The sequence below is a fragment of the Hyperolius riggenbachi genome, chromosome 3 (assembly GCF_040937935.1).
Source record: "Hyperolius riggenbachi isolate aHypRig1 chromosome 3, aHypRig1.pri, whole genome shotgun sequence".
Taxonomy (NCBI): domain Eukaryota; kingdom Metazoa; phylum Chordata; class Amphibia; order Anura; family Hyperoliidae; genus Hyperolius; species Hyperolius riggenbachi.
In genome coordinates this window covers 247,154,176-247,180,448 of record NC_090648.1, presented here as the reverse complement: position 1 = coordinate 247,180,448, position 26,273 = coordinate 247,154,176, and the positions used below count along the sequence as shown (strand labels likewise).

General features: G+C 43.1%; 1 protein-coding gene across 1 annotated transcript in view; it reads left to right on the top strand.

Annotated features, from left to right (window-relative positions):
- LOC137563530 (coiled-coil domain-containing protein 3-like) overlaps positions 1 to 25,999 on the top strand; it is a 53,975-nt gene extending 27,976 nt beyond the window's left edge. The window contains exon 3 of the mRNA XM_068276107.1: positions 21,871 to 25,999. Coding sequence (XP_068132208.1) covers positions 21,871 to 22,140 — 270 coding nt within the window. The 3' untranslated portion in view covers positions 22,141 to 25,999. The remainder of the gene's footprint in view (positions 1 to 21,870) is intronic.
- The last annotated feature ends 274 nt before the right edge of the window (positions 26,000 to 26,273 follow it).

Here is a 26,273-nt window from a genome sequence, read left to right as displayed (position 1 = left end):
CGTCTGGACGTACTGCGCAAGCGCTTTGATCCACCGCCGCAGGGGTCCTGGGGCTTCCACTGGAGGACGGCAGAGCGGAAGTCCCACTACGTGAGCGAGTACCGCCGGAAACGCGGCGGGACTCACCGCAGGAAGGTAAGATTGCTACAAGGGGCCAGCTCAATCTCCTGACCTCAATATAATTTGGCCACTTTGGGGAGACCACGAACGTGCAGTTCATGGAAAAAGCCCAAGAATTTATGGGAACAGGAGGCTTTTTGCCAAGGAGAATGGGCAGCTTCTGTCTGAAAAGATAATACGAGCCTCATCCACAACTAGCACAACAGACTTACATCTGTCATTAATATTAAAGGGGGTAATGCATGGTATTAAGAACTGGGGTATGTAAACTTATGATCAGTGTAGTTTGTGTAGTGATTATGATTTAAAAAGACTAAACACAGTCGTTTGACAATAAATGGCTTCAGCCAACCGCTAACCATGAGTGCACGAAAAGTTTTTTTGTATTCTCAATCATATTATATGAAAAGGGGTTAAGAAATCATAAATTCTGCCAGGGAATGTAAATTTATGAGCACAACTGTATCCTGCAGGGTAATGAGAAATTTGAGTACAACAGGACCATTTTGTAAGAAATTAATTCATAGGGTAGTGTAAGAGATTCAGGGTTGAGAAGTCCAATAACATCATAGGAAAATGGGTGGTGCTGGGGCAGGGGGGTGATTGCCAGTGGCGTAGCTAAGGAGCTGTGGGCCCCAATGCAAGTTTTACAACGGGGTCCCCCAAGCAGTCTATACATAACAATTGATACGGCCCACCAAAACCTGCCAATGGCAACTACAGTGTCAGAGGTGCAAGAAGGGGATGGGAAACAGTTTGTTTATGATTTCCACAATTCAAAGTATCTATAGAAGTGATTATTTTGAGCACAGGAGCAATAGAAAGCTAATACTGTAGTTGAGGGAGAGCCCTACGGGGCCCCTCTGGCCCAAGGGCCCCAATGCGGATGCAACATCTGCAACTCCTATTGCTACGCCCCTGGTGGGAGCATGTAAGAAAGATGACAAGAGAAGACAGATACCAGGTGCCATATGCTGTGTTCAGTCAGCACTCAGAGTGTTGTGAAGTGTTTGGCATGGTAGAAAGGGGAATAGAGGAAGCCTGTTCATCTCTTACACAAATATGGATTAATATATCTCTGTCACTACAGGATGTGTTGCATTTCTTACAATAATAGGATGGCCACCAAGAGTTTTGTACTTTTATTTTTGTAACTGCTGGAACGTTGTAGTCTGTGTCTCGTGCGACCATTAGGTTGCACGTAGCTAATGTCAGTGACCAAATAAGTATCATGGCAGGTACATCTGCAAAATGACTGACCTGGCAGATAGAGGGCACGCCCACATTCTCAGCTGCAGCAAAGGCAGAACATGGAGGTACCCTAGCTTTGTTGTAAAATGAATTCCTCTTCTACTCCATTAAAGGAGAATTATTGTTTATTATGAGTCATGGGGCTCTTCTTTACAGTATTTTGTTCTATTTTCAGCAGAAGTTCCACTTTAAAAATTGCAAACTGTTGTACAGTATTTACATTTCCTATATAATCATTTTTTTTACTTGGAAAGATCCTAGTAAAACTGATAGATATATGTCAAGTTGACTAGAAGCAACATGCAGCTGGGCTGTAAAAATGCCTCCCAGTCAATGAAGTGCTCTATTACAGCTGTCTGTCTGCATATTTCCCTGATCTGGGGGATGCTGGGAATCGGTCATTTCTATATCGTGTACTCACATGAATCTCTAGGGAAATACTTGGCTTTTTCTACAGATATTATTTTCTACAGTATTTCCCTGTAAGATAATGTGGAGATCATGTTTTCCTTGTGGAGAAGGATGGCCTGATAATAATATGTTATCCAGTGAGTAGCTTGGTGACACAGAGAGCGGGAAACCAGAAATAAAATATAGTGGTGTCACCTGCATGGTGTGCCAAGGGTATGTGATTCACAAGACTGACTGGCCTGAATTACAAAATACATATCATTCAACTAGTATTTTGCTGTTTGCTTGAATTTCGGCTGTAATTTGGATTAGCTGGCAGCTGGCTTTTCATTACCCCAGGTTACAGCATCCACATATATTCACAGCACAGCCAGGAAAGTATTTGTGGCATTTGAGTGCTACTCCTGTGGAATGACTATGAAGCCAAGCAAGTGAATGTTTGTGGTTTTTACAGCATATTTCCATTAACACAATGCCTGTGTGGCAAAAGCTGCAGTAATATGGATTATCAGCCCTTCCTTGTTGGAAAACTCTTCTCTAAGATTATTTGTGGTTTATCATTGTACTTTGTTACATTGGCGTAGGGCTCTTTCAAATCATACTCGCTGCTGTGCGCATTTCGGCAGCGCATGTGGTGTGCGACACGCAAGAATGGCAGAAGTGATTCTAGATTCAAGCACTTTATTGTCATTGTGTAAAACAATTAAATTACTTAGACAGCACTGCTGTTCACATCGTATGCGCTGTGCAGCAGTGTGATGCGTTACGATGCATTTTACAGGAAGTGCAGCGCTGACCCATTCACTACAGTGAATGGGATCAGCAGCACAAGCATAGTGGCGCAGATGGCGTGCGATCGTGCGTGTTGCATTCCAATCCCGCAGCCATTTGCGCTTTATGATGTGAACGAGCCCTTATTACAATTTGTGAAATTAATATTTGAATGATGTTTTTAGATAGTTGTTGATAAGCAAGTTCCTCTGTACAGGAACAAGCAGAAATGAAAGGCCAGAGAAACATATTCCAACAGTTTGTGTTATCTTCCTGCTACAATGTACAGTTATACCATTTAATGTCTGTGTCCCCCACATCCTACAGAAGACTGGATGCTGCAGACATCTCATGAATTCATGTAACCCGGGTAACAAGTGCTGTCATTTAGGCCCTGGCTTTACATTTCAGCACATGCATTATATGCTAGCTTAACATATAAACCTTGCTGAAGAATGGGTCAGGACAACCTTCTTAAATGGCAGTTGTTGGCAGAGAAGAAAAAAGGGATCTATTTATAGGTATAGAAATTCCAGGAAAAGTATGCTTGCTTGTATTCACCTTATTCCAGTTTAATAAAGAAAATGCCAATAGATGCATAGACAGGCATTCATCTAGAGTGCGTAGCAGATATGCAGTAAATTGGTGAGGAATCTGTGAAGAACTGAGACAGCTAAGAACAGAAGAGATGAACGTTCACACCCTTGTCTAGTAGTGTGTCAAAATGACCAGGTTTGTCTGCCTCTTCTTTTAGCTATTTACACTTATAAAATATAATCAAGCTAAGTAATGCATAGTTTGTCCATAAAGTGGGAAAAAACCCTGAAATAACATTCAATAAAAATGTGTTTTCCTACTTTTGATTACCCATACAGTTATCATATTTGCTTTTGTGCACATGTAATATACTGTCTGTTTAAAAATTACAAATTCCTAAAGTACAGTTTATCTGCTCTGAAAACTGCCATTGCATGTTATTGCATAGCTGGTGTATTTATATATGGCCTGATAATAATATGTTATTATTATGATAATAATAATATGATAATATGTTAATCTATCTAATGATCACTTCTCAGCTCTCTCTGCTTCTCAGCACCAGTACAGCTCAGTTTTGGCAGTTTGCTAATGTTTACTAAATGTATCTGACAAAGGAATGTAAACAAAAGATAATGTTATTACCGCTTTGGATGCATCAAGAAGCATTCCACTGAAGCAATGAGCTTTCTGCTGTAGAAAAAAGTGCTGTGTTTAACTTTTTGTAGGTTGTTCTACTACAATTTTTTTTTCTTTTTTCTGTGGTGGTAGATTTTATGCAGTAAATAATCTTTTAGAACAAAGAGGAAATGTTGAGTTTCATATCACTGTAATGTCTGTACTAGGCACTGGCTTTTATTCTTGTATTTTTGAAGTGACACTTGTTGATTCATAAATTTGCTAAAATCTCCACAAATAGAAGGCTGAATTCTGCCAGTTAATTTTATTCCAATACATTTTACCAAACCACACCCAGGAAAATCTAAGTTTTACCAGCTGCCAAAACATGAGATTATATTATGAGCAAAGTGTACTGCTGCTGCTAATAACTGTTGCCGCCTGTCTACTGACTCAGGAGGTTAGATTATTCACTCAGTTTAGTATAACTCATTCAGTTTTCTTGTTCTAGTATTAGCAGTGGCATAGCTAAGGAGCTGTGGGCCCTGATGCAAGTTTTACATTGGCCCCCCCCCCCCCCAAACACTCTATACATAACAATTTTTACGGCGCACCAAAATCTGCCAATGGCAACTACAGTGTCAGAGGTGCAAGAAGGGGATAGGGAGCGGTTTGTTAATGATTACCACTATTCAAAGCATCTATAGAAGTGATTATTATGAGCACAGGACCAATATAGAGCTAATACTGTAGTTGAGGGAGGGCCCTTCGGGGCCCCTCTGGCCCAAGGGCCCCAGTGTGACTGCTACGTACCTCTGCACCCCCTATTGCTACGCCCCTGAGTATTAGATAACATCGTGTTGTCCACCTTCTGATCACAGTAATATTACCGCAGGTAAATTATGAGCTTCTAAATCCTTACACTTCCCCTTCTTTTTCCTTATTGTTTTCTATCCCCTTTAATTTTATAACAAACTTACAAATGCATTCACATGGCTAATCAAGCAATATGCTTGTATTACTACTATATTCTATGCATTCTTACAGCACTGACATCTTCTGCAGAACTTTATAGAGTACAATGAATTACTAATGTCACTAACTGCCTCCCAGAAAGGTGCACAATCCATTGTCCTTGCTATGGTCTTAAGGTGGTTACTAACTGTTCAATTTTTAGTGAAGAATTGTTTGAGCGATCAGATAATTGTAATTAGATTGGGAATATCAACAGATTTTATTTTCTGCCAATCGACTGCAAACGATTCTTAAAGTGATCTTTCAACAGAAATTTTGTCTATCAGAAAACTGTTTTTTTTTATAACCGGTTGTGATGGCTAGGCAGCACAGATTGATGTGTTGATGGTGCAATAATCAAAGTATTACGACGTTATTTTTTTTTAAAAAAATTGGATCGTTCGTGGTCACCTTTACTCTAATGTCCTTGCCACTTTCTATGTCTAATCTGGAGGGCAGCTAACTATGTACCAGTATGTTTCTGGGATGTGGAGGGAAACTGGAGTGAATGGAAGAAACCTATGCAAATATGAGAACATACAAACTCCATGCATATATTGTACTGTCCTAGATTTCAGTCTGGGACTTTTAGCATTGTGATCAAGAGATTTAATACCTTGTTTTTTACTCTCCCTTTAAAATCAGTGTATTGCAAATAAAGTATGTGCTTACAAGGTGTTGGCTATGCTGGACATAGCATCTCTAGCTTCTGGGTAAATTAGGCTTTTTGCAGTCAGCCTTTGTTTTTGTGAGCATCCATACGAATGATTGGAAGCATTATTTTAGTATCTTCTATTAGGATTTCACTGCTGTGACGTGTGAATAAGCAAAACAAAATAAAAAAGCAAGTTTACAGCTGACCTGCAGAGGGTGTATTTTACTCAATGAAAATTGAATTTTACATTACAGCCTTGACCATATATAACATAATAAACCACCACCCATCGGCGTCGGTAGGGCCTTTGATCCGGGGCACCGGCCAGGAACCTGTTGCCATGGTGCCCCGGATGGATTGATTGGCAGGAGGGGGCACTGGGCGGAGCGGAGCGGGCAGTTAAAAACTCACCTCCGATCGCAGCCTCCAGCTTCTTCCCACTTCCTCCCCAGCGTCTGTTGCCTTGGTTACAGAGGACCTGTGATGTCATCACAAGGACGCTGTTACCAATGGAAACTACGCCGGGGAGGAAGTCGGAAGAAGCTGGAGGCTGCAATCGGAGGTGAGTTTTTAACTGCCCTCTAATTCCCCCCCCCCCCCCCCGCTCCGCCCAGCACCCGCCTCCTACACTGGGGAAACTACCTATCTAACCTACGCTGGGGGCATCTACCTATCTAACCTATGCTGGGGGCAGCTACCTATCTTACCTACGCTGGGGGCATTTACCTATCTAACCTATGCTGTAGGAAGCTACCTATCTAACCTATGCTGGGAGCAGCTACCTATCTCACCTATGCTGGGGGAAGCGTCCTATCTCACCTACGCTGGGGGCATCTACCTATCTCACCTACGCTGGGGGAAGCTACCTATCTCACCTACGCTGGGGCAGCTAGCTATCTCACCTACGCTGGGGGCAGCTACCTATCTAACCTATGCTGGGGGCCTCTACCTATCTAACCTATGCTGGGGGCATCTACCTATCTAACCTACGCTGGGGCATCTACCTATCTAACATACGCTGGGGGCATCTACCTATCTAACCTATGCTGGGGGCAGCTACCTATCTAACCTACGCTGGGGGCAGCTACCTATCTAACCTATGCTGGGAGCAGCTACCTATCTCACCTACGCTGGGGACAGCTACCTATCTCACCTACGCTGGGGCAACTACCTATCTCACCTACACTAGGGGCAGCTACCTATCTCACCTACGCTGGGGGCAGCTACCTATCTAACCTATGCTGGGGGCCTCTACCTATCTAACCTATGCTGGGGGCATCTACCTATCTAACATACGCTGGGGGCATCTACCTATCTAACCTATGCTGGGGGCATCTACCTATCTAACCTACACTGGGGGCATCTACCTATCTCACCTGCGCTGGGGGCAGCTACCTATCTCACCTACGATGGGGCAGCTACCTATCTCACCTACGCTGGGGGCAGCTACCCATCTCACCTACGCTGGGGGCAGCTACCTATCTAACCTATGCTGGGGGCCTCTACCTATCTAACCTATGCTGGGGGCATCTACCTATCTAACCTACGCTGGGGGCAGCTACCTATCTAACCTACACTGGGGGAAGCTACCTATCTAACCTACGCTGAGGGCAGCTACCTATCTCACCTATGCTGGGGGCATCTACCTATCTAACCTATGCTGGGGCATCTACCTATCTAACTTACGCTGGGGGCATCTACCTATCTAACCTACGCTGGGGGCAGCTACCTATCTAACCTATGCTGGGGGCAGCTACCTATCTCACCTGTGCTGGGAGCAGCTACCTATCTAACCTACGCTGGGGGAAGCTACCTATCTAACCTATGCTGGGAGAAGCCACCTATCTAACCTATGCTGGGGGCAGCTACCTATCTAATCTACGTTAGGGGCAGTTAACTATCTAACCTATGCTGGGGGCAGCTACCTATCTAACCTATACTGGAGGGACCTACGTATCTAACTTATACTGGGGGAACATACCTGTCTAACCTATGCTGGAGGCACCTACCTATCAACAGCCAAGAAAAGCCCCAGGGCCCCAGCCCAGCAAAGCAGAGCCCTCAGCAAAGCAAACCCCCCCAGCCTAGCAAAGCATACAGCCAAGCAAACCTAGTAAAGCACCCAGCAAATTGCCCAGCCCAGCAAAGCACCTCAAAATGCCCCCAGCAAATTGCCCAGCCCAGCAAAGCCTCCAGCAAGTCACCTTGCAAAGCCAGGCCGGCTCAACATCACCACTAGCCAAGCTGGCACAGCATCACCGTAAGCCAGGCCAGCACAGCATCACCACAAGCCAGGCCAGCACAGCACAGCATAGCATAAGTAACCACCAGCCAGGCAGCCCAGTATAACCGCTAGCCAAGTACTGCGCACAGGCTAGGCAGCTATAGACAATACAGAAGCCAGGTGACATCTACCAGGGGCTTATATATGTGAAATACTGCCTATTGAATATATTTATAAGTTACGCTACTGCTATGTTCATGTACATTTGGCCTCACCTATGACCACGCTCACTTTACACTGCATGACCATGCCCATTTTTCGCCACACTCATTCCCTCTTGGTGCCCAGGGGTGCCCCGGATCTCCCAGGAACGTAGAAACACCCCTGCCACCACCTATCACCTTCCCTTTTTTGAAGCAGGAATAGTCTAAAATCTGTAGCTGTAATCTGAAATTCCAAATAAAGCAGCCATTGGAAATAGACTATGAGGTATGAAAATAGGAGGAATCGAAATTTTGCTTTGAAAAAGATAAATAGCAAGCTGCCCAGCTTTGACATCTTGCTAACCTGTACATGTGATTATGTGAAAATTGGATTACAGTTGTGGTTTCCTGCTTACACTGCTGAGATGCAGCTTGTCTGTTGGAATTACTTCCACTATCAGCTCCTGGTTTCATGGTCAGGCTTAGCATTACATAGAGCAGACCTGTAGCATAAGGAGCAAAGATTAGGAGGTGGATAATTCTCACAGCGTGTATGCTTACTCTGCATCCTTTCACACAAGCATTAGTCTGAGGAAAATAGAGATGTGAAGTGAACAGTGCACACATTATTATTATTTCATGCTGCCTGGTAACAATCCCTTTGGAGACATAGTCGAAAATAATGAAATGAAAGCTTTAATAAATTAACAGAAACAAATAATGGTGTAATGGAACCTGTGCTGTGTGTAAAGCTGTGTGTAAAGCTGTGCGTACTAATGTCAGTGTGTTTCTTTACCTAAAACTGCGCATTTCCTGCTGGTAATATCCTTAGATGTGATCTTGCAGAACTGTAATAACCAACATTTACTGATATCACTACACACATAGGAAGCACACCTACAATGCTCACTACACAGGAAACAACAAAGATCACCTCAACATACCAACGCACACGGCACAACACACCAACTCAATTTAGTTAAGTTATTCATGTACTAACAGTCCTAGATTTAGTTTTAAGTGCAGGCAAAATGCATACAATAATCTCGCAAACTTTCTGTACTCATAAAATGTAATGGAAGGTGTCAGTGTTTAAGCACTGTGTGCCTCTTGATGCTGAAACGCTGCCAATCCTTTGTATACCTGCTGTGATAAGACTATTTACATTTGCCAGTTATAGGGCTAATAGCTTTGCCAATATCCGCACACTACCAGATTCATTTCTGCTGTCCCCTATGCCTGGTACACACTACACAATTTTTCCATCACATCGACTGGCCCGTCCCCGACAGTATCCGAGGCCGATGTCCTGCACCTGCTGTCTTCCGTGAACGCCAGGAAAGCATCTGGCCCTGATGGTGTGTCACCTGTATGTCTGAAGTTCTGCTCACGTCAGCTGGCCCCCGTCCTGACCTCTATCTTTGCCAGGTCCCTCACCGAAGGGAAAGTCCCTACTTGCTTCAAGGACTCCATTATCATTCCCGTCCCGAAAAAGCTTGGGGCTTCTGACCTAAACAATTTCAGGCCCGTGGCCCTAACATCAGTGGTCATGAAGACCTTTGAAAGAGCGGTCCTGCCGCTGCTCAAGTACGCTACCCTGGACCGACTGGACCCTCTCCAGTTCGCATACAGGGCAAACAGGTCCACTGACGATGCTATTAACATCGGCCTGGAGTTTATCACCGACCACCTCGACAGGCCGAACTCATACGCTAGAATTCTTCTCCTGGACTTCAGCTAAGCCTTTAATACTATCTGTCCCCGGATTCTGCATGACAATCTCACAGAGCTAAATGTCCACCCAACCCTTGGCCTCTGGATCATAGACTTCCTCTCGAACAGGTCCCAGGTTGTTAAGCTGGGTGACATATCCTCCAGAGTGACCAACATTGGAGCCCCCCAAGGCTGTGTCTTGTCACCATTTCTGTTCTCTTTATACACGAATAACTGCATATCCACAGAGGACTCTCTCAAAATCATCAAATTTGCGGACGACACCACAATTATTGGCCTTGTTAGTGAGAACGATGAACAGGCTTACCGCAAGGAGGTGGACAGAATCTGCAATTGGTGTAGTGAGAATGGGCTGGTTCTTAACACTGCCAAAACAGTGGAGATGGTCATTGACTTCAGGAAGCATGCCAGTATTCCTCCCCCGTTATATATTGAGGGTACCGAGGTCGCTAGGGTTCCCAGCGTCCGCCTCCTGGGTACAACCATCTCTGATGACCTGACCTGGAGGGCAAACACTACCGCAACCCAGAGGAAGGCGCAACAAAGACTCTTCTTCCTTCGCCAACTTAAGAAGTTCGGTATGGACCATGAACTTCTGAGGTCCTTCTACTCTGCTACAATCGAGTCAGTCCTCTGCTCTTCCATCCTGGTCTGGTTCGCTAGCTGCACCGCCAGCGACAGATATAAACTCCAGAGGGTCATCAGCTCAGCGGAGAGGATTATTGGAAAACCCCTCCCCCCTCTAGATCTCATCTACAACACCAGACTGCGTAACAGAGCATTGAAAATTGTGGGCGACCCCTCTCACCCTGGTCACAATTCCTTCAGCCGACTCAAACTGGGCCGGAGGTTCCGGTCCATCCATGCCAAGACTAACAGGCGCATGAACACTTTTTTTCCCACAGCCGTTAGACTCTTGAACTCTTCCCATTCCTTTGACCCCACTCTCTGCTGCCACCTACGGACTAATACCTGACTTCGGCTACGGCCGCTCTTGCTTACCTGCTTACTGCTTTACCTGGTTGTACCAGAATCACTATCCTCCGCTACACTCTGTTATTCCTGATAGACCCGCAATTGCGCTACTGCAAATGTTGTATTACTCCTGTTCTGTTGCATTGCTCGTGTTGTATTACTCCTGTTCTGTTGCATTGCTCGTGTTCTGTTGTATTACTCTGTATCATCTTGTCTGTTGTATTATTACTATCTCTATGCCAATCAATGTGCCAAATCCAATTCCGGGCACGGTCCAACCGTGCTTGGCGAAATAAATTCTGATTCTGATTCTGATTCTGATTCTGATTCTGGAATTTCCCATAGATCAATAATTTCCAGCATGTCCAATCTGCTTCTAATCGAGAAAAGGATCAATTCTGTGCCGCGGTGATCTCAAAATGTATCCCTTTTTTCAAACTGAAGCAAATCGGACATGCTGGAAATTATCGATCAGTGGGACTGTCCCGTCTATCCGATGGGAAAATTGCATGGTGTGCACCAGGCATAATGCTGGGAATACACCATGCGTTTCTTAGGCAGATAGATGGTTTGATAGATAATTTCCGACATGTCTGATCTCACTTTAGATAATTTTACCGATTTCTGATAGAAGTGAATGGAAATTGATAAGAAAAGATACGAGAATCGAGCAGGAAATCAAGCGGAAAAACGAATCGAAACACGATCAAACGGCAAATCGACTGAAAAAACGCATTGTGTATTCCCAGCATAAGATAGATAACAAATTGGTTGGATTTGCTGTCAAAGTTCTGCCTTTCTTCACTTAGAGTGTACCTGAGGTGACATGTCACATGAGATAAACATGTGTATGTACAGTGCAAAACGTATTAATAACCAGGCTGTTTTACTTGTTTATTTTGGTGCCTAAAAGAGTTCATTTCTAGACATGGAAGTGACAGCTTCTGTATTGTCGGTACCTTGTCGGGAATATAGTAAACAACGCTGATAAGCAAACTACAGCCATAAAAGTTTCCCTGGCAGAATACAACTTCTGAGGGCAGGTAAAGATAAAATACATGAACTATTGACCTTTTTCTAACTCTGGGATACATATTAGGCTGGCACTGAGCAGAGGCAACAAAACATTCAATCTACTTTGTAAATGTTTAAATATAAAATTAAACCATGCGGTATCTAAAAAAGGTAATTTTTAGGAGTAGGAGGATAAATACGATTGGTTCTCATCAGTGTATTTTCACCTCGGGTCACACAGTGCCAGATAATATGCCACTTTTTGATGTGTACACAGTGTAAGGGCCACCTATGTTTCCAGGCTTTACTGCTGGTGTAGACAGTAAGGTCACAGTGCTTATTCTACACTCCTGCACTATGTCCTTAGAATAATGGCAAAACAGACATGGAACAGGGATAGATAGTTCCCAAAGCAACCCCGAGACAGAACTGCTACCCTGCCTCATGGTAGCAATATTTCTGGGGTCACCCTTGGTAGCAATTGCTCCAGGCTTCCCAGTAATTAAGTTCTGCTGCCCTAGTGCTATATTTTATTTTATTTTACTGTTGGTGATAAACTGTGATGGGAAATACTTTTGTAACTCATCACTATTTAAGTATGAGATTACACGTCTGTTTTACTGTTATTTTAAATGTTCACATGGGACTCGCCTAACATTACACAAACTGTACCTCATGCAAACTGTGCCTCATCTACGACAGAATAACCTACTGATTAACCCCACATGAAGTCTGTACTTGACCTCTCACTGGCTGCGGCTTCTGGCAAAAGCCACGAGAGCACTCAAACAATCCCATCACATTTCTCTGTAAATTAGGGCCCCACTCTTATTGAACCGAACTAAGAAAAGCAGAGTAGGGTTCATTTACCCTTTCAAGTTAATTTAGAAAACGTGTTTAATGACCAAAATGTAACATAACTAAAGCCTGTTAACTGTATGAAGTCTTTCAGGGCCTACTTATGTGCATGCTGTATTTATAGCCCTCTGTGAAACTTATCAAAATGCTTTGTAGCCAGTTTTACACTTGAGTGGACTGCTGATTATGAGATATACATCATTAGCCACTGAAAGGATTCTATATACGTTCCGTCAAACGTAGCTACACTGCACAAGCTGTTATGCTTTAGTAAGCATATTAAAAGGTATTTTCAGCAAACGGTTTATTCTCTCTCTATAAAATCCTAGTAGCAATGAAAATGTTTTGAAAAATAATATTGATACTTTCATTTCTGACTGTTGTATATTTACCAGTTCATTGGCTGTTATGTTTTCCCAGAGCCAGATTATCTTCAAGGCAATTCTAGGCAGTTGCCTAGGGCCTGGAGAGAGTTTAGGGGCCTGGTGGATGCTATCCTCTACCAAATCTCACTAAAATAAGCCAGGTGACCATCAGTGGTGGGCAAAAAGTGCTATCTTGCCTAGGGCCCCATTTTATCTTCATCCTTTTCTGCTTCTTTCTATAATTTGCTGAATGAGAATTCTAACATCTTAGGCTACTGTATGCATGTTCAGGATCAGTGACTTACTAAGAAATGGAAAAACAGAATGAATATAACATTCAAAAAAGTAGAAGTTGTTCACGAAGTCCAGAATAGCAGCATTCAAAGGAGTAACTGTTTTTCCCTCTAGTGCTGAGCAGTTTACAACAGGCTGTGCCCTCTGATTGCCTGAGGTAGATGTCATTCAAGAAGAAGAGCTCTATAATACATTTCTCAAACATAGATGTTCTAAAGCTCTGTTGAAAAGTGAGCAACCTTTAGTACCATAAAAGGAGGCGAGATAGAGGGGTGCTGATATATGGAATGAGTTAACATTTGTAGGGCATTTTTTTTTTGTAAGCTTAACAGCACATAGGCAGCTACGGAGAGCAGTGGAAACTTTGAGCATGCTCAGTAAGCTACTCTGGTACCGTGTGTGTGCATACTACGTGTGCAATCTTCCATAGTCTATACACCACAAACAACATTGTCCTAGTGTGCCAACAGCTTTCAAGTACCAGGGAGTCAGCCAGCCTGCACCTGAATCCAACATGGTGCGAGAACTCAAGTCAACAGAAAAAATCAAATGAGTCCCTAGCTGGCTTTAGTAATTTTAGCTCTAGTCATGGTGGTAACAAAGCCATAAAAATGCACAATGTTTCAGCACACAGGCCTTTGGCAAATGCTCCCATAGTCTAAGGTCAGCTTCTTGAAGGAAGCCCATTAACCTACCAGCATGTTTTTGGGATGTGAGAGGAAACCAGAGATCACAAAGGGAAACCCACTCAAACACAAAAACATACAATCTTCATTACTAGATGGATTTAAACGTGGGGCTGCAGTGCTGCAAGGCAAGCATTCTAACCACTGCTTCACCCTTCTGCACCACACTGAAATGAGGATTTCCTTGGTGTCCCTCTAATTAAGCCACTGCCAGCTTTCAAATATCTATCCTTAATATTGTTATGGTAGATACTATACTTTTACAAATCTAATGACGTGGAAAACATATGTTAATTCAGTAGTCTGTGGCTGGATAGTGTAATGGTTAAGGGCTCTGCCTAGGAAGCCAGTTGTTATATTCAGTAAGCAGACCTTGGATAACACTCCCTAACACTGCTACTGAGCGCGTCCTAGTGGCTGCAGCTCTGGCACTTTGAGTCCACCAGGAGAAAAACACAATTTAAATGTTCTGTGTCTTGTCTTGTCTTGTCAGTATAAATTGTGCTTTTCCACCTTATAATTAATATTTCTGACTTTTTGAAAACAAAAGTTTGCTTTCCTAAAGCAGAAAAAATGTGCGATAATTCAGGTTGGAGTGAGCTCCGAGATGTCTCTTTTGAAGGAACCCACATTTTCTGGATTGAGTATTAAAAGTTTTGATTTTACTATCAATATACAGTAGATGCCATAATCTGAAAAGGCAGTGTAACGATTGCAGAATTATTTCCGTGGTCAGCGCACAGGACGAGCGCCGACACTACGGAAATCCTCCACAAGCGTGTAAATTGAGAGAACCCAGCTATGGTGCTATGCACCTGTAGAGGGAGATTCCCATCGGCAGATGGAGCTGTGGAGTGCAGACGAACACAGCCTCTGCACTGCCACAGACGCCAGTTGGGAATTGTACGAGTTGAAGCAATGCAGGGCAAGATCGCTCTTAAAGAGAGAGAGAACACAGAGACAGAATGTATGTGTGTCCACCAATCCAGTCGCCACCCAGCGATGGTGAACACACAACAATGGAAATGAAGTGGGAACGAAATCGCCAGAGTGGCGATTGCCAATAGTGACACAAGACCGAGCAGGACAGAGCACGAGAGTAGCAAGAAGGCACAACTAGTAACAGCAATAAGAACAACAAAGAAAATAACAAACGCTAACTAAACGTGAACACCGCACTCATTCGCAACAGCGAACGCATTTAAGCACGATCATCCCGCGCATTAGGCGCCCAGCGATAAGCGTGCCACCCTAACTAACCAAAGAAACACAAACACGAAATAGAGAACGCGAACGCTTGCTAAACAGTACCTCGCCGATCCTACAGCAAGCGTTCGTACAAGACAAGACAAACAGATGGGGCTACCAGTAGCAACCGCTGCTCTGGTTAGCACCCCTAAGGCAGAATACAATCCAGACAGATGGAGCAGCCAGTAGCAACTGCAGCTCTGGCATACACTCCCAGACAGACAGAACGATTTCCTGTTGACCGTCGCTGGCGACAAGACAATCGCAAGACAGAACGATTCACAATCGCCAACCGCTGGCGACCGTGCAATCACACAGACAAAACAGATAATACAACCTGACTGCACGAGAAGGGATGCCTAATGCAGTCCCCAGGAATTCCTCTGAGATAATCTTTAGCAAACAAGCAAGGCTGATTCTCCAGGAGAGTTAAGCAGGAATAAACCTTCATGACCAGCAAGGGATTCTGGGAGAACAAGGTATTTATACTGCAAGCCTTCAAAGGAGGCAGGTAGGCAATTTGCATGACAAGTGTATGCAAATTTCTCAGCAGAGCAACTCTGAAACTTGCAAAGAAAAGACAGGTCTCTTTTCCAGAGACCTGCAGGCCTCAGACTCAAAGAATGGACAAACAGCTGTCTGCCCATGCAGACAGCTGAGCAGATCATTACAGGCAGCTTCACTTTCTACAGCACCACAAAATGTTACTCCTCTACAAGGTTCACAATCCTATTGGTTGGCCACCTGTTTTGGCGGCTTAGTGGCATATGACATGTTTGCCCTTGTGCTCCTAATATAGGAAGATTCATTAGTCCATGGTGGTAACAACAGGTCGGTGTGTGTGAATATACAGGATCTTCTAAAAAAATTAGCATATTGTGATAAAGTTCATTATTTTCTGTAATGTACTGATAAACATTAGACTTTCATATATTTTAGATTCAAATACACACAACTGAAGTAGTTCAAGCCTTTTATTGTTTTAATATTGATGATTTTGGCATACAGCTCATGAAAACCCAAAATTCCTATCTCAAAAAATTAGCATATTTCATCCAATCAATAAAAGAAAAGTGTTTTTAAAACAAAAAAAGTCAACCTTCAAATAATTATGTTGAGTTATGCACTCAATACTTGGTCAGGAATCCTTTTGCAGAAATGACTGCTTCAATGCGGCGTGGCATGGAGGCAATCAGCCTGTGGCACTGCTCAGGTGTTATGGAGGCCCAGGATGCTCGGATAGCGGCCTTAAGCTCATCTAGAGTGTTGGGTCTTGCGTCTCTCAACTTTCTCTGCACAATATCCCACAGATTCTCTATGGGGTTCAGGTCAGGAGAGTTGGCAGGCCAATTGAGCACAGTAATACCATGGTCAGTAAACCATTTACCAGTAGTTTTGGCACTGTGAGCAGGTGCCAGGTCATGCTGAAAAATGAAATCTTCATCTCCATAAAGCTTTTCAGCAGATGGAAGCATGAAGCGCTCCAAAATCTCCTGATACCTAGCTGCATTGACCATGCCATTGATAAAACACAGTGGACCAACACCAGCAGCTGACATGGCACCCCAGACCATCACTGACTGTGGGTACTTGACACTGGACTTCAGGCATTTTGGCATTTCCCTCTCCCCAGTCTTCCTCTGGCACCTTGATTTCCGACGGACATGTAAAAGTTGCTTTCATCCGAAAAAAGTACTTTGGACCACTGAGCAACAGTCCAGTGCTGCTTCTCTGTAGCCCAGGTCAGGCGCTTCTGCCGCTGTTTCTGGTTCAAAAGTGGGTTCATGCTTCCATCTGCTGAAAAGCTTTATGGAGATGAAGATTTCATTTTTCAGCACGACCTGGCACCTGCTCACAGTGCCAAAACCACTGGTAAATGGTTTACTGACCATGGTATTACTGTGCTCAATTGGCCTGCCAACTCTCCTGACCTGAACCCCATAGAGAATCTGTGGGATATTGTGAAGAGAAAGTTGAGAGACGCAAGACCCAACACTCTGGATGAGCTTAAGGCCGCTATCGAAGCATCTTGGGCCTCCATAACACCTGAGCAGTGCCACAGGCTGATTGCCTCCATGCCACGCCACATTGAAGCAGTCATTTATGCAAAAGGATTTCCGACCAAGTATTGAGTGCATAACTGAACATAATTATTTGAAGGTTGACCTTTTTTGTTTTAAAAACCCTTTTCTTTTATTGGTCGGATGAAATATGCTAATTTTTTGAGATAGGAAATTTGGGTTTTCATGAGCTGTATGCCAAAATCATCAATATTAAAACAATAAAAGGCTTGAACTACTTCAGTTGTGTGTATTTGAATCTAAAATATATGAACGTCTAATGTTTATCAGTACATTACAGAAAATAATGAACTTTATTACAATATGCTAATTTTTTGAGAAGATCCTGTATATTCTGGGAAAACTAAGTAATAACCATGAAAGCAAAAGCATGGAAAAACAAAATCTGTCATGCTGCCTCAGCTGATAGAGATGGAGGAGGTGTATTTATTACATAACATTACTATTCATGGACCCACATACAGCCAAATTGCTTTTTATTATAGCCTAAACTGTTTAACATCTTTTCAAAGAGGGGAAAATAAGCAATTGAATCCCAGTTTAGAACATCATTAATGTTAACTCCTTTCTGTGTGAGTTTTGGGAAAAACAGACTTAAGAGCTCGTAAAGTCACTTCAGTTCTTCCATTCTAAGTTCTTGGAACATCAGTGACATCATGTCTCAGAAAGCAAAGCACTCTTCTGTCAACATACAAATCTGTAATATTATGTTACATTTGTGTATGCCCTGATGTACTGGCCGGGGGCAAAATACAATAACTTCCCACAGCTGGAGTCAAACTGCTGAAAAATTTTGCGGGTTTTAACCACCATTTGTGCCAATGAAGCAATGTACATTGGGTGGGTATGAAACAATAAAGCAGAATTTGTTTGGCAAAAAGCATACTTCATTTTGGAACTTACTTGTTATTTGCTAGTTCTACCTGTGGATGGATGAATGGTTCTTCCTTTATTTTCTAGTCATTGTTAATGGCTAAGGCCTCCATTATGGAGGAGGATTGTGGGAGGTCCCAACTTGTTGTCCTCCCTCCTTCTGATACAGAGAATGCACTTCCAGAGCAGTGTTGTTATGGTCACACTTGTTATGAGTGAAGGAAGTACATAGGAAGGACATAGTGGCTGCCTTTTATCTATGATTACTGGCAGATAGGCCACTTGGTCATTGTGGACAACATAGGGTGGGCTAAGGGGTGTCATTGTGACAGGGGGAGGGGACAAAAATGTAAAACCGATGCACAAAAAGTACCAGTACTATGCAAAATCCACTAGGAATTGCTTCCAGGAGCATAAAGAAATGATTTGCATATTCAGGAGTGATGCTTCATTGGAAACCAGAGTTGCTCACTTAAAGCTGAATTATCACAAATACCTTCTGTTTTAAGAAGGCAAAATTACATTTAGCTTTCCTCCCCAAAAGAATACATTTTAGTAATGCTGATAATTTGTTGTAAATCCTGCTGCGCTCACCACCAAAATCTATAATACAAAATCAGGCTCCACATAGGGTAATTTAGTATACAACAGATGGACAAGCACCATATAACATATTAGATGATAAATTATATTTGTGGGGTAAGGTGATTGCTCCTGAATAAGGAACCCAATCACCTCCCCAACATGGGTAGAATGTACTAAAGTGAATATATATCAATCAAGTTTATATACAAAGAAACGATTCCCCCATACAAAAAGCACCAATACTACCAAATGTATATAATATTGTAATCAATCACTTTATTAGAAAAATTCCACAATAATAAAAACATTAAAAACACCAAGTGGAAATGCACTGGGTTTAATACAATACCATGAAAAATAATCCTTATTAATAAGGGGGGTTCATCATAAGGCATATAAATAACCAGAGTAATACTGTACAATAAGCACACATATAATTGCAAAATACACCTAAATACCTAATCCTTACCACATAAGTCAAAATCAGTGAGCACATAAATTTGTACAACAAATTATATATAAAGTGCTAGTCGTGCTGTAAAAAGCTCTATGAAAGTGAAGTAAAGTGCTAACAATGCCCAAATGGGAAAAGTTATTCTGTGCAAAAATTGCAAAGAAAAGAATATTAGTATAAAGGACGGACGGCTAACCAGCTGACAAGTAAGGTAATGTGAACAAAGGATAAGGAGGTGACTTACATGCTGGCAAGAAGTACCCCTAAACCCAGCTTTGCATCTGGGTTTAGGGGTACTTCTTGGTAGCACGTAAGTCACGTAATGCTTTCCATATTTTAAGGAAAAAAACTGCTGACCATAAACTATGCAATTTTATATAAACTGAATGATGAATATCGTCTTGATTTTAATGATTATTTACCTGATTGCCATGAATAGTTACCTTGTGTACCACATTCAACCACACAGCAGAAATACTGTCTCAGGGCTGGAACCCACTAGAGCGATGTTTTTAGCATTTAGGGAGCGCTTTAAATTGCCTAGTGATTTCCCTAAATACTCTGCTAATGTTAGTAAATGTAACAAATTCCACTTTAGCGATTGCGATTAGCAAAATTTCAATCGCAGAACATGCAGCATTTTGGTAGCATTTTTGCTTCATCGTTTTTGAAGCGCTGGCAAATCGCTCATGAAACACTACACATAGCGATTTAAGTGCGATTTTAAATGACTGTAAACTGTAAAAAAAAGTATGATACATTGAAAGGACCAATCAAAATTAAAATTGCTGTGAGAACACCAACAAACCTAAAGGACTACCTCCTTTGATCCACATCATTATCATCGCAGCCAGGAAATCCATCTTTAACAAGTGGATATACCAAGCAACGCCATCAGTATGGGACATAAAGGAAGAACTGACACACTTGTTTAACCTTGTGTGAAGAAACGCGGATGAGCCGCCGCTATAAGTCAGTGGGAGGCGGCTCTTTCCGCGCATGGCATGGCGGAACGCGGAAAAACCGCCGCGTCTGACGCGGCGGTTAGCGCGCATGGGCCTATTGCGAACAGTCTGACCCAGCGCGGGGAGGCCGCCGCCGGTGCTGATCGCGCTGCGACCAACCCCGCGCACAGGTCAGCGAGCACATTGCAAGACAGTACTGGTGTGGCTGGGACTGATAGTCCACCAAGGTTCAGAATGACGCGCGTGCGCGCAGAGATGCAGAACTTATATGGCAGTCAGAAAAGAGTCAGCTGACCAAGCCGGTCAGCTGACAACCCAGCTTCGTTTCATTGGTCCAGCACTTAGGGAGGGGCTGAAGAGTGTTTTAGTATATATACTGCTGGCTGTTCAGTTGCTGGTTGTGTGGCGTTGCGATCACTATGTGGTAGCACTCAGACCTGAGTCAGATCCTAAAGTGTGCCGGGACCAGCTGAAGCTGTTATCCTACACTTAGCTAGATTCTGTTGATAGTGTAAAGTACTAGTTTGATTGTGATTATCTGTTATGACCTTTTGCTTGCCTGACTATTCTTCTGAACTCTGATCCTGTACCTTGCTATTCTGATACTCTGTTGTCGAACCCCGGCTCGCCCTAAGACTCCGCATCTGCCTCCTGATTCTGTACCTCGATATTTCTGATACCCTGTTGCCGAACCTTGCTTGTTTATTAGACCCCGCATCTGCCTTCTGAATCTGTACTGTATCTGTCTGTGTGGTTACGACCTGGTTTGTCCGACCTCGAGAACCGACCTTACTGTTAGAGGCGGTTCCCAGTCCTGGTAGTGACACTCCCTCCTGAGTGTCACTCTCGGTTTGTCCTTCCTACTCTCAGCCTGTCTCCTCCCCCCGGGAGAGTGCAGGTCTTTGGAAGGAATTTGTGCAGTACTCCTTATTGCTCTGAGGCCTAGTCCTCTAAGTATTACGGTTGCACCAAACACTCCTACTCTACTCAGGTGTCCAGAGGTTAGCTTATATATCTGATTATCGATGATACTGCAGATCATCAATAATCTGGTATATATCTGTATTCCCAGTTATACTGCAGATCACCGGTAATCAGATCCTCTCTGTGTTACACCGATTGTTACACCTTGAAAGACTGGAAGCGCTCTCTCATAAGGAGAAACGAACCAAACACTTTTTCAAGACATGGAAAAAGACAGCTTGATGGAACATTTCAAATATACTGGATGGTACTGTACAGCACAATTGCAAGGCTCACTAGGCAGATTGGAAATATTAAAATGATCCACTTCAGAAAAATGAAAAAGAATAATTGGAGTACTCCAAAGGTAGTTGCGGAGACATGGTGGGGAATGACTGCAGGGGAGGGGGAGGGGGAGAGGGAAGGAGTTTACCTAAGAGGTTATAAGGGTGACAAAACTCAACCTCCAATATAACCTGTTTATTATGTACCATATAGTCCTTGACCTCTGTGATAGGTTAAACATTTTTCCTATCTGTTTTGAGATGTTTAAAAACTGAAAATCTTAATAAAAATATGTTTGAAAAAAAAATTTCAATTGCTAATCGCAAATTGTTACACAATTGCTGGCAAAAATCTTGCACTTTTTAAAATCGCTCCCAAAAGCACCGGAAAACGCTCATTAAATCTCTTACAAAACGCTACTTAAAAACTCTAGCGATTTGAGATTTGTAGTGGGTTCCAGGCCTAATATTGATCACACCGCCGCCATTACTAGCTTTGTATTATATGATGTTTTGTAAAGGCAATTTACTACAATGACATGCTATTGCTAACTGTGGCTGCTATGGTTTAACTTGCACTTTTAGCCTTAATAGAAATAGAAACACTCATATTTGTGAGTGTTTCTATTACAACTCATTTGAAATCCCATATATTGTGTGGAATGACACAATGTTTTATGTCTACAGCTGATGTGTTCATCAATCCAGAGTGCACTATTTGAGGAAGAAGACAGAGTGAAGAAACTTCAACAGAAAGTGGCCTCCCTGGAGAAACGGAACAATCAGCTACGAGATCGTGTGAAGAAGATCAAAAAATCTTTACGACAAACCAAAAAGCATGCCAGAAACACAGAAATGATTAACAGAAAACTGAACGAAAAACTTTCCTCACTGGCTGGACAAGTAACACACCAGAATTCTTTTCAACAAAAAAAATCAGCTTACCTCAAAGTGTAGCTTGTTCACGTGCATAACTGAACGCAATCACTATAAAATGTGTGATAGGCTGCATTTATTATTGATTAACATGTTTTTTTCCTTAGGAAAGCTGTTTGTCACTCAAATGTATATATACTTTCATTTTTGCAGTCATCATGAATTTGTACTGATTGAGCAATTGCAATGCCTTAAGTGTGTGCAGTATTATCAGAGTGCTATATTATTAGCCGTTAGTTTGTATTGTTCTCCTACAGACACCTTCTTCGGGAAGTCTTGTTTACATTTAATAATGAATTCCTTGCTTTGACAAAGCAGCCTATCTTTCAACCTGGCTAGGAGCAGGACCACTGCAGAGCAAACAGCAAAGGACACCTATAGAGGACAGTCTGTCTGGAGGGGACTGGAATAAATAGTTACATAGTTTGGCTGAAAAAAATACATTTGTCCATCAAGTCCAACCAGAAAATAAATAAATTTTAATCACATTTTAATCACTTTTACTATAAAAAATCCCTTCCAAAATAAATGGGAAAACATTTTTCCTCCATACGCAGATCATGTCCATTTGTCCTTTGTATACAAAAAGCTCATCTGCCAAACTTTTGTGTTGCCCTCTGATGTATTTACACAATTCGGTCACTCCTTAGCTGTTTTTTTTTCCAAGCTAAATAAACCCAATTTGTCCAACCTTTCTTGATAAGTGAAACCTTCCAATCCCCAGATCAATTTAGCTATGATTAAGGAGCCATGAGCTCCGATATGCGTGAGCTGTTTTAATACTTTTTGTATCCACTGATGTTATAAATAAATGGAGAACCTTTTTTGACCCAGCCATTGGTGTAGCGGAATTCTCTTTTCCACTGGTCCCAGATTAATTTAGTTGCCCGTCTTTGTACCTGTTCTAGTATATTAATGTCCTTCCTAAAGTGTGGTGCCCAAAACAGTACTCCATATGAATGAACATGACCCCTTCAGGCTTCCCTTCCGGGATGTCCTGCTGGAAGGGGCTTAACGTCTCCTTCCAGTCTTCCCAAGTATCGGTTGCCGCCAGCACCAATTTCTGGGGAACAATAGTCTCAGGGACGGAGGGCTGTGCTGTCTCTGGCTCAAAGCACCTGGATAAAGCGTCTGCCTTAACGTTTTTGCTGCCAGGAGTGTAAGTAATTATGAATCTGAATCTTGTAAAGAATAAAGACCATCGGGCCTGACGGGGACTTAATCTCTTAGCTCCCTCGATGTATTCTAAATTCTTGTGGTCCGTGAAAACCGTGATTGTGTGCTCTGCTCCTTCTAGCCAGTGACGCCACTCTTCAAAGGCCAATTTGATGGCCAGGAGCTCTCTGTTGCCTATATCGTAGTTCCTCTCTGCCGGAGAGAACCTACGAGAAAAGTAAGCACAGGGGTGTAGTCTTCCCTGTAACCCTGACCGCTGAGACAGCACAGCCCCTACCCCGACCTCCGAGGCATCAACCTCAACAATGAAAGGATAAGAGGTGTCAACATGTCTCAGGATCGGTGCGGAACAAAACAATTCCTTCAAAGTAAAAAATGCACTCTGAGCCTCAGGAGACCAGTGGGTAGTATCTGCCCCCTATTTTGTGAGACTGGTAAGGGGTGCAATGATCGTGGAGTACCCTTTTATAAACCTCCTATAGTAATTAGCAAAGCCCAGGAATCTCTGGAGGGCTTTCAGGTCCACAGGTTGCGGCCCTTCCAGGACGGCTGTGACTTTAGCAGGATCCATTGACAGACCTGAGGTAGAAATCACATACCCCAGGAACGTGACGGATGTCACCTCAAAGATACACTTTTCTAACTTGGCGTACAGCATATTTTGTCTCAGTTTGTTCAGCACAAATTTGACATGGATCCTGTGTTCAGAGAGGTTGTCGGAGTAGATCAGGATATCGTCGAGGTACACCAGAACGAATCTGCCCAACACCTCTCTGAATACCTCATTAATTAATTCTTGGAAGACGGCCGGCGCATTACACAACCAGAAGGGCATCACTAGATACTCATAATGCCCGTCGGGTGTGTTGAAAGCCGCCTTCCATTCATCGCCCTTTCTGATGCGGACCAGGTTGTATGCACCCCTTAGATCCAACTTCGAGAAGATCTTAGCTCTCGTGACCTGTGTGAATAAATAATCTATCAAAGGTAACGAATAGCGATTCTTCACAGTGATCTTATTCAGGCCTTGGTAGTCAATACAGGGTCTCAAGTTCCCCCAGAGGACCAGTGCGTGCGTCCATTTTGTTTTGGGTCTGGCGTTCTGTAACGAACGGTGGAGCACAGAGAGGATCTGATTACCGGTGATCTGCAGTATCACTGGGAATACAGATATATACCAGATTATAAGTGATCTGCAGTATCACCGATAATCCGATATACCAGCTAACCTCTGTACACCTGAGTAGAGAGTAGTGTTTGGTGTAACAGTAACACTTAGAGGACTAGGCCTCAGAGCAGTAAGGAGTACTGCACAGATTCCTTAGGAAGACCTGAACCCTCCAAAGCGGGAGAAGTCAGGCTAAGAGTAGGAAGGTTTATCTGAGAGTGACACTCTGGAGGAAGTGTCACTAACAGTACGGGGAACCGCCTCTAATAGTAAGGTCGGTTCTCGAGGTCGGACAAGCCAGGTCGTAAACACACGGACAGATAAAGTACAGATTCAGAAGGCAGAGGCGGAGTCTAAGGTACAGGCAGGGTTCGGCAACAGGGTATCAGATATATCGAGGTACAAAGTCAGGAGGCAGCAGCAGAGTCTAAGGACGAGCCGGGGTTCGGCAACAGAGTATCAGAATGGCAAGGTACAAGATCAGAGTTCAGGAGGATAGTCAGGCAGGCAAAGGGTCATAACAGATAATCACAATCAAACTAGTACTTTAAGCTATCAACAGAATCTAGCTAAGTGTAGGATTACAGCTCCAGCTGGTCCCGGCACACTTAAGGATCTGACTAAGGGTCTGAGTGCTCCCACGTTGTGTTCGCAACGCCAGACAACCAGCAACTGAACAGTCGGCTGTATATATGCACAGGCATCTCTCCAGCACCTCCCTAAGTGCTGGACCAATGAGACGTGGAGCCAGTGTCAGCTGACCAGCCTGGTCAGCTGACTCACTTCTGGCTGTCATATAATCCCTGCCTCAGTGCGCGCGCGCGCGTCATTCTAAACCTAGAGGGACTACGTGTCCCAGCTACACTAACACCGCTCTGCGGTGTATCAGCAAGGGGGCCATGGGCGCTAACCGCCGCATCCAACGCGGCGGTTTCTCCGTGCTCCGCCATGCCCTGCACAGAGGCAGCCGCATCACGCTGGGCAGAGGCGGCTGCTCCTCTGCGCTCCGAAATGCTGTTTACGGAAGCAGCCGCCTCACGCTGAGAAGAGGCGGCTGCTTCCCTGCGCTGTCTCACACCATGTTGTTGAGATCCTGTTGTCGATATCAATAATTAACCCTTATACTGCAGTGGACATCTATAGGTGTTTTTGCATCCTATGTTACCTCATATTCCTGTGCCAAGTATGTCTAAAAGACATTTAGCACAACATTTTGGCCAGCTTTCTACTTTACTTGAAATATGCAAATAATTCTAAGTTGATACAGAATTATGCAAATGTTACTGCAAATCTAAGCACCTTTAAAATGGACCAATGAAATGCTCCACTGCAAGATTAGATTAGTCCATTTTACAATAGATTTCATAATAATTAGCATAATTATTTTACTATCAAAAGAGTAAAGCACCAAATATATGGCCCATCATAAGCACCACACACTATTTTAGGCAAAGGTATAACAAATTTATTGACACAAATAATACACTATAAAGTATGCATTAAAATCAATTAAAATATTCCTCTCCAACAATATATATGACCATATATAGTAAATTGCATCACAATATATAGAAAATATATTGCACAGGAGAATAACCATAAGAATAAACTATCACCCAAAGGTGTTCATAAATTAGCTCCATGAGTGTGTAGAACTCTGGTTCTGCAGAATTGACCATGAGTGTGATCCAATAGGACCCTAAGAAGAACAATCGGTGCAAACCATAAAGTGCATAATCAGTTGTATGTATATACAGTACATATAATGCAATGAAAGACAAAGTGACACAATGCTGTGAACTAGAGGCGG